The following is a 16,746-nucleotide window of genomic DNA, read 5'->3' on the forward strand; positions in this document are numbered from 1 at the left end:
CAAGCCATTGTGTTTTCAGTTGCCTCATATGCATGCGAAAGCTGGACAGTGAATATGGAAAACCAAAGAAGAATTGACACCTTTGAGTTATGGTGTTTGCGAAGAATGGTGAGTATACCACGGACTCCCAAAAGAATGAATAGATCTGTCTGGAAGAAGTGCAGCCAGAATGCACCTTAGAAGCTAGGATGGCAAGACTTTGTCTCACATACTTTGGACATGTCATCAGGTGGGATCAGTCCCTGGAGAAGGACATCATGCTTGGTAGAGGGAAAGCAAAAAAGAGCAAGACCCTCAACGAGGTGGATTGACACAGTGACTGCAACAATGGGCTCAAACATAACAACGATTGTGAGGATGGTACAGGACTGGACAGTGTTTTGTTCTGTTGTCACTATGACCTGCATAGGGTCACTATGAGTCTGAACTGACTGAACGGCACCCGACAGCAACAATTGTATATGAGTTCCTGATAGTTTACATCCTGTGACTTAGTATCAGACTTTCACATTTTGAGTCAGAATCCACTGGAAGGCAATGGGCTTGTTTTTTGTTTGAGTGAGTGTAAAGTAGTATCTCCTTGTGGTCTTAATTTGTCTTTTCTTCATTACTAATGTGTTTGAGCATCGTTTCATATGCTTATTAGCCATTCCTGTTTTCTCTTACTTTAAATGCCTTTTGAGTTGTTCGTATTTCCCTTATTCATTTCAAGGAAATTTTGTGTATATTCTGGATCCTAAGTTTTTGTCAGTTATATGTGTTGCAGATATCATCTCCCAGTCTATGAATTGCTTTTTTTTTAAATACTTTATGGTGTCTTGTAATGACTATATAATAACTAAAATATAATAACTAGACGTTCATAATTTTGATGGTAGTCAGCTTTGTCAATAGTTCGTCTTTTTAATGGTGTTTTAAACTTGTTACTTAGGTATTTGTTCTTTAGTCCATTTGGAATGGATTTTTAGGTATGGAATGAAAGAAAGAATTCAGCTTCATTTTTTTCTAAATGAATTTCCAGTTAGTTGTCCCAGCACCATATATTGTATAGTTCTTTTCCTCTCTGATCTGAAATGCCTCCTCTATCATATAGCAAGTTTTGATTTATGTATGGGTCTATTTCTTGACTCTATTCTGTCCCATTGGTCAGTTTGTCAATGCATTTGTCAGTCCCTTTACTTTCTTTTTCAGGAGTGTCTTGGCTATTTTGGGGCCTTAGATCTTTCATATTAATTTTAGAATTAATCTGTCAATTTTCATTAAAAAAAAGAACTAGTGATTTTGTTTAGAGTTGCTTGGAATTATAGGTCAATTTGGGGAAAATGAGTATCTTATAATATGTAATCTTTTTATCCATGAATATTTTTCTTCTCTTCATTTATTTAGGTTTTTTTTTTTTTATATCTTTCAATAAGCATTTATAATTTTCTCCATAAAGGTATTACATCTTTTTAGTTCGATTTATTCCTAAGCACTTTATGGGTTTTTTTGTTGTTATTGTTAAAAATTTTTAAATATATTAATCAATATTTTTATTAAAATATTAATAAAATTTTCAAATATTTACAAAAATAGATCAGTGGAATGAGCTTCTGTATATCCATCGGCCAACTCCAGTTATTATCAGTAGAAGTCAGTCTTGTTTTATCTATACCCACCTCAGCTCTCCCTACTCCTCTCCTCTTCCAAATTGGTTTTTTGAATAAGTCCTAGACATCTAATCATTTCAGTATCTCAGATATCAATTCATATTTTATAAATACTTTAGAGATGTATATCTAAAACATAAGACCTACAAAAATATCATAATACTGTCTTCATACCTAAAATTTTTTCAAGAATAATTATTTAATATTATTAAGTATGATATTAAGTATAAAAAAAAGTATATCCATTATGTATTCAAATTTTCTCGATTTTCTTATAAATGTTGTTTATGGTTGGATTGTTCATATAGGATTCAAACATGTCTCACACATTGTGTTTAGGCGATATGTCTCTTAAATTCCTTTTAATCCACAGGTTTTCTGTGTGTGTTTGTGTGTATGTTCTTAAAAAAATGGAATTTTTTCTACTGAAGATTATCCCACATTCTGAGTTTTGCTGATGCTATCCCGTGTTGTCTTTTAGCATATATATTCCTCTCTCTCCCCTAAATTTCTTGTAAACCAGGAGTTAAATCTAGAGACTAGATCCTATTCAGGGTCTTTTTTGTTGTTGTCAGAATTCTTTGTGGATGGTGGTGTACAGTTCCTCTTGTATCCTGTCAGGAGGAATATGTCTGGTTGTATATACTTTTTGTGCCATTGAACTGATCATGGATTTAGGTGTTTTCAGCCCCACTCATCCATTGTAAGGTTCCTCATCCATTTTTCTCCGAATGTTTTTTTTTAGCAGCTGAGGATGATCATTTGCCTTATCCGTTATTTCATTGTTGTTGTTAGGTGCCAACAAGTCAGTTCTGACTCACAGTGACCCTTTATACAACAGAATGAAAGGCCGCCTGGTCCTGCACCATCCTCACAGTTGTTGCTGTGTTTGAGCCCATTGTTGCAGCCACTGTGTCTCCATCTTATTGAAGGTCTTGCTCTTTTTCGTTGACACTCTACTTTACCAAGCATGATGCCCTTCTCCAGGGACTGGTCCCTCCTGATAACACGTCCAAAGTATGTGAGCATTCTGGCTGTACTTTCTCCAAGACAGATTTGTTTGTTCTTCTGGCAGTCCATGTGATATTTAGTATTCTTCGCCAACACCATAATTCAAATGCATCAATTCTTCTTTGGTCTTCCTTATTCATTGCCCAGTTTTCCAACGCATATGAGGTGATTGAAAACACCATGGCTTGGGTCAAGCACCACACCTTAGTCCTTAAAGTGTTATCTTTGCTTTTTTAACACTTTAAAGAGGTTTTTTGCAGCAAATTTGCCTAGTGTAGTGTGTTATTTAATTTCTTGACTGCTGCTTCCTTGGGTGTTGATTCTGGATCCAAGTAAAATGAAATCCTTGACAACTTCAATCTTTTCTCCATTTATCATGATGTTGCTTATTAGTCCAGTTGTGAGGATTTTTGTTTTCTTTATGTTGAGGTGTCATCCATTCTGAAGGCTGTGGTCTTTGATCTTCATCAATAAGAGCTTCAAGTCCTCTTCACTTTCAGCAAGCAGAGTTGTGTCATCCGCATAATGCAGGTTAATGAGTCTTCCTCCAATCTTGGTGCCCCGTTCTTCATATAGTCCAGCTTCTTGGATTATTTGCTCAGCATACAGATTGAAAAAGTATGGTGAAAGGATACTACCCTGATGCACACCTTTCCTGACTTTAAACCATGTAGTATCCCCTTTTTCTATTTGCACAACAGCCCCTTGATCTATGTATAGGTTTCTCATGAACACAATTAAGTGTTCTGCAATTCCCATTCTTCACAGTGTTATCCATAATTTGGTATGATTCACACAGTGAAATGCTTTGCATGGTCAGCAAAACACAGGTAAACATCTTTCTGGTATTCTCTGCTTTCACCAGAATCCATCTGACCTCAGCAATGATATCTCTCATTCCACATTCTCTTCTGAATCTGGCTTTGAATTTCATTTCATTAGGACTTACAAAATATTACTATTCTAATATTTTCATTCTTTCTGCATTTATTAGCTGAAATTTTTCAATAAAGAATAACTTTTCACTATCATCTCTTTGGTTACCCTTAGACATAATTTATGGGAAAACCAAAAAACCCAAAACTGTTGCTGTTGAGTTATTCTGACTTATAGCAACCCTATAACCAAACCAAACCCAGTGTCGAGTCGATTCCAACTCATAGCAACCCTATAGGACAGAGTAGAACTGCCCCATAGAGTTTCCAAGGAGCGCCTAGCAGATTTGAACTGCGGACCCTTTGGTTAGCAGCCATAGGACTTAACCACTACGCCACCAGGGTTTCCAGCAACCCTATAGGACAGAGTAAAACTGCCCCATAGGGTTTCTCAGGAGTGGCTGGTGTATTTGAACTGCCAACCTTTTGTTTAACAGCCAAGCTCTTAACCGCTCTGCCACGAGGGCTCCAATTTATGAAAGAGACGAGATAAATGCCTGCTAGATACTTTTCTTTTAAGGGGGTTTGAGAATAAATATATGATTGTCTAGTTTCCTCCAGAGGTAAATAGTAAAGGTTTTTTTTTTTCTTTCTGAGAATTCTTATTAAACTTAGGAATTTTGACATTTTCATTTACATTTTACAATTAGATTCTCTGTTTTTACAAGTATAAATTTTTTAAAGTCTACTGGCTTTTGACCGACATTGCACTTGAATCTATAGATCAGCTTATTGAGAAATGACATCTAAATAATACTGTCTCCCAATCCATGGGTATGGTATATCTCTATTTAGATTTTCTTTAACTTTTCTCAGTAATATTTTATAGTTCTCATTTAAATCTTAAACCTATTTTGTTAGATTTAGCCCTAAGTATTTCATGTATTTGATACTATTGTAAATGACATTTTTTAAATTACGATTTCCAATTTCGCGTTGCCAACATAGAAATACAGTTGCTTTTTTATATTGACCTTTTACCTTGTAACTTGGCTAAACTTATTATCAGTTCTAGTAGGTTTTTTTAGATTCTGTGGAATTTTCTATTTAGATGAATATGTTATCTGCAAGTAAAGACTGTTTTATTTCTTCCTTTCCAATGTTTGTCTTTTTTTTTCCTTGCCTTATTGCAGTGAATGGTACTTCCAATACAGTGTTGAATAGGAGTGGTGAGAGTGGTTGTTCTCTCCTTGTTCTCAATTGTATGAAGGAAAACTTTCAATTTCCTGCCCCCCCCTTGCTGGTAGCCAGCAGCAGGATCCTTGGCCCATGCAGGTTTCCTGCTCCTCCCCCGGACAGATGGCTTTTGCTTCTATTTCTCTTCCCTCTGGCATTATACCTATTCCTGGAATTCAGTGGCCAGGGATTTGCTGGCCCTCCTCCAGCAACAGACTGCTGTTGTTTGTCACTAGGTACAAGGCTTATGGTGGGAGCAGAGAGGATTTCCTCTTCCACATTAGGGGCCCCTCTTTCAGTGCAGGTTACCTTTGTCTCCCTAGACAGGAAGATTTCCTGACTCTTCCCAACAGCTTAAAGATTTTGTTTCATGTGAAAGAAAGTCCAGGGAAATACATATAGTTTTGTTGGCTGTGTTCCCTGCTTGCGAGTGCAGACTCCTGCGTGTGGGGCTCCCCTTGTGTCTGGGGCTCCCCATGCATCTGGGGCTCCAAGGATTCTCAGTGTTCATGACAGCACACACTTGACCTTTAAGAAGTCCTGATAATTTTAGTTGATTTGTTCTTACCCACTTTAATGGCAGACGACTCTTCCTCCCGTGCTCTGTCGAAGGTGATGGTGTGTCCCATCTTTCCTTGGAGAGGCTTGTCACCACTTAGAATTCAGATCAGCTGGTTGTCTTATAACCTTAATTGATACGCTTAAGAAATTTATGATTTTGTAGATAATTCGTCTTTTTTATATGTATTAGAGTGGGAGGGATGTTGTCTTGTGGCTTTCTATATTGTAAGTGAAAGTGGAATGTGTAAATCTTTTTAAGCTCTTTACTTCCTTTTCAAACCCTAGCCCTCCTTCAGTCCTGAGTGGCACAAACAGTTAAGCGCTCAACTACTAAGTAAAAGGTTGGCTGTTCAAACCTACCTAGAGGTGACTTGGAAGAAAGGTCTGGCAATCTAGTTCCAAGAAATAGGCCATTGAAAAGCCTATGGAAGACCAATGGAACAGAATTGAGAATCCAGACATAAATCCATCCACGTATGAGCAGCTGATATTTGACAAAGGCCCAAAGACTGTTAAATGGGGAAGAGACAGTCTCTTCAACAAATGGTAATGGTATAACTGGATAACCATTTGCAGAAAAATGAAACAAGACCCATATCTCACACCATGCACAAAAACGAACTCAAAATGGATCAAAGACCTAAATATAAAATCTAAAACAATAAAGATCATGGAAGAAAAAATAGGAACAATGCTAGGAGCCCTAATGCATGGCATAAACAATATATAAAACATTAGTAACATTGTACAGACACCAGAAGAGAAACTAGATAACTGGGAGCTCCTAAAAGCCAAACACCTATGCTCATCCAAAGACTTTACCAAAAGAGTAAAAAGATTACCTACGGACTGGGAAAAAGTTTTTAGCTATGACATTTCTGATCAGCGTCTGACCTCTAAAATCTACATGATACTGGAAAAACTCAACAACAAAAAGACAAATAACCCAATTTAAAAAAAGGGCAAAGGATACGAACAGGCACTTTACCAAAGACGACACTCAGGCTGCTAATAAATACACAAGGAAATGCTCACTATCATTAGCTATTAGAAAAATGCAAATCAAAATTACAGTGAGATTCAATCTCACCCCAACAAGGCTGATATTAATCCAAAAAACACAAAATAATAAATGTTGGAGAGGTTGTGGAGAAACTGGAACATTTATACACTGGTGGTGGGAACGTAAAATGGTACAGTCACTTTGGAAATCAATTTGGTGCTTCCTTAAAAAGCTAGAAATAGAACTACCATATGACCCAGCAATTCCACTGCTTGGAATATACCCTAAGGAAATAAGAGCCTTCACATGAACAGATATATGCACACCCATGTTTATCGCAGCACAGTTTACAATAGCAAAAAGATGGAAGCAACTAACGTGCCCATCAACGGATGAATGGATAAATAAATTATGGTATATTCACACAGTGGAATACTATGCAACGATTAAGGACACTGATGAATCTGTGAAACATTTCATAACATGGAGGAATCTGGAAGGCATTATGCTGAGTGAAATTAGTTGCACAAGGACAAATATTATATAAGACCACTATTATAAGAACTCCAGATAAACAGAGAAGATAATATTCTTTGATGGTTACGAGGGTGGGGAGGGAGGGAGAGGGATATTCACTAACTAGATAGTAGACAAATTTTTTTAGGTAAAGGGAAGGGCAACACATACCACAGGGTTAGTCGGTACAACTGGACTAAACCAAAAGCAAAGAAATTTCCTCAATACAACCAAAAACTTTGAAGGCCAGAGTAGCAGGAACGGGGGTCTGGGGACCATGGTTTCAGGGGACATCTAGGTCAATTGGCATAATATATTAAGAAAACGGTCTGCATCCCAATTTGGTGAGAGGCATCTGGGCCTTAAACGCTAGCAAGCAGCCATCTAAGATGCATAAATTGGTCTCCACCCACCTGGAGCAAAGGAGAATGAAGAACACCAAAGATACAAGGTAAATGTGAGCTCAGGAGACAGAAAGGGCCTCATAAACCAGAGACTGCATCAGCCTAAGACCTGAAGAACTAGATGGTGCCCCACTACCACTGATCACTGCCCTGACAGGGAATACAACAGAGAATCCCTGATGGAGCAGGAGAACAGTGGGATGCAGATCTTGAATTCTTCTAAAAAGACCAGGCTTAATGGCCTAACTGAGACTGCAGGGTCCCTGACGGTCACAGTCCCGGGACTCTTTGATAGCCCAGTATTGGAACCATTCCTGAAACCAACTCTACAGACAGGGATTGGCCTGGACTATAAGATAGACAATGATCCTGGTGAGGAGTGAACTTCGTGGCTCAAGTAGACACATGAGACTATGCAAGCGACTCCTGTCTCTTGGCGAGATGAGAAGGTAGAGGGGTACAGGAGCTGGGTGAATGGACGGGGGCTGCAGGGTGGTGAGGAGGAATGTGCTGTCTCATTAAGGGGAGAGCAGCTGGGAGTTCACGGTGGGGTGTGTATGGCTTTTTGTATGAGAGACTGACTTTCATCTAAAGCACAATAAATAAATTAAAAAGGAAACCCTGTGCAGCACAGTTCTACCCTAACATGCATGGGGTCACCATGAGTGGGAGTCGACTCAACGGCAGCTAGCTTTAGCCTCTCACCTCTGCTGTTTGTCCGTTCCCCAAACCATTGATTAATCATAAAAAAAAACATATTTCCCAATAATCTTAGTATAAGAGCTGAGATACTTTTTTTTTTCCAAATTTTATTTTGGTCTCTATTGTCTTTACGTTGTTCTCTGCTTGTTTAGGCTTGTGATTCCCAGGCATTGGTCTGAGGATTGGTGTAAGTCTGGTCAGGTTTTCATTGGTTTGGGGAGTAATGACTCAGGATGAATGGAGCATGTTTCATCAAGCAAATTGTATTTATTTTGTTTTTCTCCTGAGGTTATTTGCTTCATCATGCTTTGATGTTAAAAATGTCTTTTCAAAAATGAAATGTTAGACTAATTGACGGGTTTTTTTTAAGCTCTTTTTACTGAGAACTGCTACATATAGACAGACAAGTGCATAAAACATAAATTTCAGCTTAAATTGCTATAAAACAAGTACCTTTGTCAATTGCATTCAAATCAAGAAATAAAATGACTCAACACTCTAGAAGCTCCTCACCCCTAGCATGCCTATCCAATCATAATTTCCTCCAAGGTATAATCACTATTCTGATTTTTATGGTATTCATGTCCTTGCTTTTCTTTGAACTTTTACCACCTAATTATGCCTTCATGAGCAATAGTTTAGTTGTACTGATTTTTTAACCTTATATAAATGGAATCATATCATATGTATTCTTTTTTGTCAGACTTCTTTCCTTCAGTATTATGTTTTAAGATCCATCTGTGATTTTGCAGTTAGTTACTTTGTGCTCATTTTCATTGCTTTATAGTGTTCCATCATTTAAGTAGGACACAGTTTGTCTAAATAAGGATATATGAATGGTTTCCAGTTTTTAGCTGTTGTAAATAATACCACTATGAACATCTTGTATATGTATGCTGATACACATAAATGCACATTTCTGAAGGGCAGTGATTCTCAAAGTAGGGTACCTTGGCCAGCAGCATAGGAATCTCTGGGAACTTGTTAGAAATGCAAATTCTTGGGCTGTGCCGTAGACCTACTGAATTAGAACTTTGGGTTTGAGGCACAGTGATTTGTGCCTTACGAGTCCCTCAGAGTGAGTACGGTGCATGCTAAAATTTGAGAGCCACTGCTTTAGGGGATACACCCAGTAGAGGAACTGTTAGGGCATAAGAAGTGTGTTGATAATGGCAAACTGTTTTCTTAGTTGCTGTACCAATTTAATTTTTACCAGTGATATGGAAAAGTTCAAATGGCATGCATCCTTGGTGGTATCAGACTTTTAATGATAAATTCTCTCCTCCCCCCTGTTTTTGTTTTAATATCTTTATTTTTAAAGCTAAAAGTTAGGTCGCTAGTCAGTAAAATCTAAAAATCTGAGAGTGATAGTTCTAAATTAAATGTCTTTGAATGCAGGGATTATGTCGTTATCTTTGCTGTTTTTCCCAACACCAAAGCATGTAAAAGATTATTATATATTTATGAAATTGAATTTTGTAATACGTTGTTTGTCTTTTTCCATTTTAAGCAAATAGTTCCTCCATCTTGCTTTTTAACAAAGTTTTAATCGTGACCAAAAGTTTATTAAAATAGGCTAATGATGCTTTTTGGAAGTTCATGTCTACTTTTTTTTTTTTAGCTTTTATCTCTTCTTTTTGAAGATTTGTTCAAAAAATTTAATTCTGAAATGAAGAAGATTGCAGACCAGGTGATTCCTAAGCAAAGAGCAGCCCAGTTTGATGTGGTGAAGCACATGCGTCAAGACCAGATTACCAACGGCATGGTGAATGCCATTTCCACTGTAAGTGCGAGGTCCTTCCCCCCAGGGATTTGTAATGTCTTTACAGTTCCCTTTAGTGAAATGGGAACTTACAGTACTTTGAGAATTTAGGTGGAAAATAAATATTTTTAAAAGGGATGTTTACAGATCACAAATTTTCTGCTTTAAAAGGTAGTTCACAGGTTAAATGTTAATCTGTAGGAATTTTGTTACTATAATAATTTCATTGCCAAATGTACTTTTTGCTATTTTAGGCAATAACAAAACATCCTCTTGCATAGAAGAATCTTTTAGTCTGACCATTAATAGCTGTTTTTTTAATGAATGCCCCCAACCCCCCCCCCCTTTTTTTTTCTGTAATAAAATTGAGATATTACAAGCAGGTTTATTAATTGGCAACTTTTGTCCAGAACAATACAAATTGTTTCATTTCGCTGTAGGTTTATATTCTTCAAAGGGCCGTCAGCTGTTCCTCATGTGAGCTATGAATTCAGTGCTCGCAGCTGCTGTGTGTTCAGGGCCTCTGGCTATTCATTAGGGGTTATCACATAGGTTTTGCTCCCTTTTTTAAAGCATAGCAACTATAAGTCTATCTGACGAAATCTGGTTTACTTTTTGCATGCCAGACAAAAAATTAGTTTTATGGATGGGATTTTGCCCCAACAAAAGAATAGCATAGTGTAACGCATTGATTCCTTTAACAATGAAAGAATTAGTGGCTGACTTTTTTTTTTTTTTTTTGCTGCAATACTTGACATTAGAATTTTACAGTGGGTCTGTGTGAGTAGCCGTGGAAGTGACAGCTACATCTAAACTTGAGGTAAACCAAGCTATTGTGCCTAGTTAAGAACATTAACCTCTTGTGGCCCAAACTTGTCTAAAGGTAGATCCCTGAACATTCGAGAGAAGCTTCCAAAGAGTGCTTGAACACACTTCTGTTAGATTGCTTTTCTTTGCTAGTCTGTGACTTCACAGGTTTTTCTGACCTATGATTTTCAGGTCATAATAGCTGTTTTTGAGTAGTTCTTTTGCCCCTCAATGGCCCTGCTTTACTTCCTAGAAAGAACTGTTTATTAGAAAATCAGTAGTAGGTCTCATTGTAAGTGTGCCCTGACACGCAGGTAACTCGAACAAGATCAGCCTTTGTAGTTCTGCGAGTGTTGTCATTAGTAGAATACTTTCACCAAATAAATTTTTCTCAGAGTAATTTCTTTTACCAGTCTCTCTCCTCTCCCTTATCAGATACTTTTGGGGAGGACTAGAACAAATTCTCTTGCTGAACATCTTGGCTTCTCTCCCCATCTCCTTACTACTTGTCAACCAGCTACTTCCTCATTTTAGCTCTGTGCCAGATATGTACCTTACTTATTCTTACTCTCTGGGCATAAGTCAGTTTATTAGATTCATTCTCATTCCGAGCATAGAAGGACTAAACTGAATAAGCAATATAGGAAGAAGTTAATTTGGGGGAATATGTGTTCACCCTGTTTCTTTGCTTTGTTGTGGATAGTTTCTTCATAGAATTTAGCTCTTTTGCAAGTTATCAAAAACTCAAGGTTCTGAAGTCACAGATCTTTGTTATAATAATGATCAAACTTTAATTTGTAAAGGAGTATCCCCTGTCATGTATTTTAATTCAAACAGATTACTTAATCTGCTTCTGAAACCGTAGCAATCTTTTCTACTACAAGGGATTTTAACCTGGGACCCAAGAACCCTCTCCTGAAATGAAGTGTGAAATTTTGTGCTCATGGTCCTGTGTGCATTTTTCTCAGGTGTGCATTCATAGCTTTCATCAGGTTCTCAAAATAAAAGTGAAGAATCATTGTTCAGATGGCAAATTTTCCTCTTTGGTATCAGAAAGATAATTGAGTAATCCATTTTGGGAACATTTTATTTTTGACTTTGCCCTTCCTACGCATACCATTTTCTGCTGCTATCATGAATTAAGATTAAAAAAAAAAAAAAAAAGACCTGATCTTAATCCTTAAATTATCCTTGAGAATAAATATATAATTAATGCAACTATACAACAATAGATATTTAACATCGTGCAGTATATTTAATGCATAGGAGATAAAGTAAATTTAATGTTCAAGACTTTTTTCGTGAACCTATTTTAAAATTGATATGATAGTCACGGAAAATAGTATTTCTTAATATGAATGTATATGCCATTTTTAGATTTTTCAAGCCAGAATTAAGAAGCCTACAGATTATTCATTGCCATCAGAGTCATATTTCTGTTGCTATATTATTCTCTAATTATGACTAACTGTGGAAGACATTGAAATAATAGCACATTCCAGCATAAAATTATCTCCCTTATCTTCAAACTAGTTTTACCTTACATGTCTGTAAAAATTGCTTGTGTTTTATTAGTTCATTGCTGCCAGCGAAAATCTCTGATTGAGCTGGCTTGTTCAGGATATAATTCGTTCCTTAGAAAATGACTGCTCTGATTTGATAAGTTTGATTTGTCAGAGCATTGTGAGATGGTTTCTGTGTTGATATTGTGTGCCATCAAAGTCATTTATGACTCATAGTGGCTTCATTGTGGTAAATACCAAACCCGTGGTATTTTCAGCCACCTCACATGCATGTGTAAGCTAGACAATAAATAAGGAAGCCCAAAGAAGAATGCCTTTGGATTATGGTGTTGGTGAAGAATATTGAATATACCATGGACTGCCAGAAGATGGAACAGATCTGTCTCGGAAGAAACGTAGCCAGAATGCTCCTTAGCAGTGAGGATGGCAGGACTTTATCTCATGTACTTTGGACGTGTTATCAGGGAGGACCAGTCCCTGGAGAAGGACATCATACTTGGTAAACTCGAGGGTCATCGAAAAAGAGGAGGACCCTTAACAAGGTGGATTGACACAGTGGCTGCAATAAATGGGCCCAAGCATAGCAACGATCATGAGGATGGCATAGGATGCGGCTGTGTTTAGGTTTTGTCGTACATACGGTCAGTATGAGTCAGAACCGACTTGATGGAACCTAACAACAACAGTTTCATGTATAATTAGTTCCTGTGATGAACTCCTCAGAGTGACTACAGAGTATCAGGCAACATTATGAATGGACTAGTACTTAGCCTTATGGCTTTTTTCTCTCTACAGGGAAATTGGTCTCTAAAGAGATTTAAAATGGACCGCCAAGGTGTGACTCAAGTGCTGTCTCGCTTGTCATATATATCCGCACTGGGCATGATGACAAGAATCTCTTCTCAGTTTGAAAAAACAAGAAAAGTGAGTGGTCCACGATCCCTCCAGCCATCTCAGTGGGGGATGCTCTGTCCTTCGGATACTCCTGAGGGAGAGGTAAGGAACCTAAGGTGGCTCTGTGCCTTGTCAGAGGTTATACCTACTGGTGGGATTTGGCGTCTGCTCCCCCATCCCAGGACGTATCCTTTTGCTGGTTAGTCATTTTTCTGGCAGAGAAGTATTGATGCAGCTTGTTAGGAGTGCATCGATACTGCTTTCAAGCTGGTACCTACAGAAGCATTTGATTTAGAAATTTACCTAATAGAAACCTGGTCCACATTTCTCTTGCTTGTTTTAGTTCATCTCAAGAATCAAACCATGCAGGTGAGAGGGGATGAGAATGTAAAGGAAAATTGAGAGACCCGTCACCATTGATGCTCACGAGGAGCTTTTTTTTGAGCAACTTCTTAGTTTCATTTGGTGTACTTAGAAGAAATCACAGGCACAGTTCAGCCAACTAGGAGCACTCAGTTCAAGACCTAAAGTGGACTCAGACTCATATAGGAAACACAAGCAATCACCTTAACACTAAGCCAAAGAGTTTAAGTAGATTTGCTTCTGTGATACTACTTCTAGTGTTATCAGTATTGGTTTCACTTGCTTTTATGCCTTCTAAATTGTAAACTTCTGGATGAAGAAACCTTCTTAGGGTCACTGTTGTGTACTTAGCACCTAGCACAGAGCCTAAATCAGAGGAGAGGTCTTGTGTATATATATATGCTGAATGAATGAATCGCTTAATTTATAACAAGTAAAAATCGTACGTTCCAACGTGTAGGGGTTTGTTAAAACTTGGAAGAGGTAAAAAGGAGTCCATGCAGGGTTCTGATTCTTAGAAATTATTATTATTATTCTCCTAGTTTATCTTAAACCGTATGGAAAGTCACACTAAACTTATGCTGCTTGTCAAATTTGCACAATTTGTACCTCTTGAACTTTGAAACACTCAATTTCCCAGAGGGTGGTTCAGCTAACTTCAGTAAAGTACCTACTTTGTGCGTTACTATGGCAGATGGCTTTTGAAAATGGAAGGTATAATCTCTACCTGATTCATGTGTTCCACGTGTTTTTTTCTGAGCGTGCTGTATTTTATCCTTGTTTATGTTTTTGTTCTAGAATTTTTTGGTTGTATAGAAGGTTAAAAATATTTTTTATTTCCTTTTCATTTTGAAATAATGTCAGACTTATAAAAAAGTTACAAAAATAGTACATAGAATTTCTGTAATTCTCCTGGATTCCCTACATGTGAACGTCTTACATAACTATAGTACAGTTATCAACCTCATGAAATAATAATACTATAATCTATAGATCTTATTCAGATTTCGCCAGTGAACCCACTTATGTCTTTCTTTCTGGTCCAAGATCACACATTGCTTTCAGTTGTCATGTCTCTTTAGTCTCCTTTAATCCAGAACAGTTTCTTCAGTCTTTCTTTACTTTTCATAACCAAGAAGCTGTAGAGTGTGCCCAGTTGTCTTATAGAAGCTCCCATTTCTTGCTAGACATTTTATATTTTCGTGTGGCTGAGACCATCAGTGTTCTACTGTTTTTATAGACTATCATTTTCATGACTGTGGTGTTTCGTAGTCTGGGAATAACAGTTTATGTCATCAGTTTCTTTTTGTTAGACATTTATGATATGATCATTGTTTAGAATTACAAATAGTACTGTGGTGAGCGTTTCTGTGGCTAAATCTGTGTTTTTATCCTTGCTTATCATCTTAGGTTAAACGGTGTGTACATTTGTGGCACATTTACATGACAGGCCAGAGTGTCCTCTGCAGGGTTGTACTGCTTTATGCTGCCACCAGCACAGTGGTGAACTATTTTCAGATACAAACTGTAGTTTGTATTACTAATGTTCATTCTTAGAAATGACGGTCTTTTGTTTTTTAGGCTTGTGGTTTGGTTAAAAACTTGGCCCTTATGACACACATCACCACTGACATGGAAGATGGGCCCATTGTTAAATTAGCCAGCAACCTGGGAGTAGAAGATGTGAATTTGTTATGTGGGGAAGAGCTCTCTTACCCAAATGTGTTCCTTGTCTTCCTCAATGGTGAGTGTATTATAGGTTGTATTCCAGGTGTATTGCATGTTGATCTTACTTGAGTTTATTACAGTATTACATGTTGATCTTACATGACCTGTGGAGGAGGGGAAGGGGATCCAGTATTACCAGCTATTGAAAGTACAAATACACTTTAATTCTGGGCCCAGGTTAAACTTTAGTGGTAGAAAAAATTGATGGCAGAGACAGTAATTCCATTGGCTGGTTATCCAGGCTTTGAGCATATACAGCTCTCAGAGCTAAAGGTAATATTGCAAAGATGGGCTGCTTTCTTCCCTTTTACAGATGGTAGCATACCCACAGTGGGATAAGGTTTAGCATGGAATATTTAAGTACGAGTTAAACGTCTGAGTCATTCTGCAGAAATAATCCGATCAGCCCTTCTAGTGAACTGATTTATTTTTTTCAGCTATTAGGTAATTGATATGTCAACATCCTATGCCAAGAGAGTCCCTTTCCCTTGGCTCTTACTCCAGTTGCTCCTTTCACACGCCCCTTCCACCTCCTTCAGAATTCTTCTAGAGACAAGGGCAGCAAGTGTGCCTTTGTCCTTTCAGCTTTTGGTCTGGTGGCCTGTGTGTCTGTCCCCTCACCATTGTGCTCCAGGGCTCATCCCTGACCACTGAGCTTGCTGTCTCTTCTCTTCTCCCCCTTCCTCCCACTCTGGGAGGCATTAACCCTTCGCTGTTTTTTTTGTCTGGGCTGGTGAGAAGAAAAGAAGCGAGAACCTCAGCAGGGTTGTTCGTCAACTGCCTTGTGTAGTGTATCCCGGGGACTAACATTTAGTGAGCCTTTGCACTTTCACCCAGTACATCTCTGAATCCTCACACCAACCTGTGAGGCAAAGTCCATTTTCCTCACTTTACCGATGAGGATCACAAGAGCAGTTCACAGTAGCCGTCACCAGGTGCCGGGTGGAGTGCTAAGTACTTTCCATAGATCAACCCATTTATTCCTCACAACCACCCTGTGGAGGTGATGAAGTCATGTTCAAACCCAGACATACTGGACCCCAAGTATATGCTCCTGGCACTGTGTGACAGATGGGGAAAATGAGGCTAACCTGCCCGTGTTGCCCAGCCAGCTTGTGGGGCATGCTGTACTACCCTTAACCACTCCACTACATTGCTTTCCTGCAGCCTGTGGTCTGGCTGCAGGCCTTATAAAACATTTTCAAATGACTACTCGATGCTGCCTATTATTTTGATTGGGTCAGTATTTTTATCCAATTAGATTTGTTTTTCATTTTTGTCTTATATATTCTTACTTGTTTGTGCATAGGTAACATCCTGGGTGTCATTCGAGACCATAAGAAGCTAGTGAATACATTTCGACTGATGCGAAGAGCAGGTTATATCAATGAATTTGTTTCCATCTCAACAAATCTTACAGATCGCTGTGTCTATATTTCCTCTGATGGAGGAAGGCTGTGCAGGTATGTGTTGCTAAGAGCTTTTAAGAGTCTCTCTATGATTCGAATTGCCAGCTGTTTGGTTAGCAGCTGAGCTCTTAAACACTGTGCCACAAGGGCTCCTCTCTATGTTTACTTTTTAAACAAATAGGCTGGTTTCTATTTTTGAAGCTGTTTCAGCCTCTTATTAAAATAAATTTAATTCAGTTAGCAAATACTTTAGGAATTTGCCTACTAGGTACTGAGGATTCAAAGATTAATTGGAGACAGTCT

General features: G+C 38.1%; 1 protein-coding gene across 2 annotated transcripts in view; it reads left to right on the plus strand.

The window, feature by feature from the left end:
* POLR3B (RNA polymerase III subunit B) overlaps window positions 1–16,746 on the plus strand; it is a 145,573-nt gene that overhangs the window by 67,530 nt on the left and 61,297 nt on the right. For both annotated transcript variants that reach the window (XM_049884249.1, XM_049884250.1), the window contains 4 exons: window positions 9,579–9,740; window positions 12,845–13,045; window positions 14,888–15,050; window positions 16,344–16,497. In XM_049884249.1, coding sequence (XP_049740206.1) covers window positions 9,579–9,740; window positions 12,845–13,045; window positions 14,888–15,050; window positions 16,344–16,497 — 680 coding nt within the window. The remainder of the gene's footprint in view (window positions 1–9,578; window positions 9,741–12,844; window positions 13,046–14,887; window positions 15,051–16,343; window positions 16,498–16,746) is intronic.

The sequence above is a fragment of the Elephas maximus genome, chromosome 4 (assembly GCF_024166365.1).
Source record: "Elephas maximus indicus isolate mEleMax1 chromosome 4, mEleMax1 primary haplotype, whole genome shotgun sequence".
Lineage (NCBI taxonomy): Eukaryota > Metazoa > Chordata > Mammalia > Proboscidea > Elephantidae > Elephas > Elephas maximus.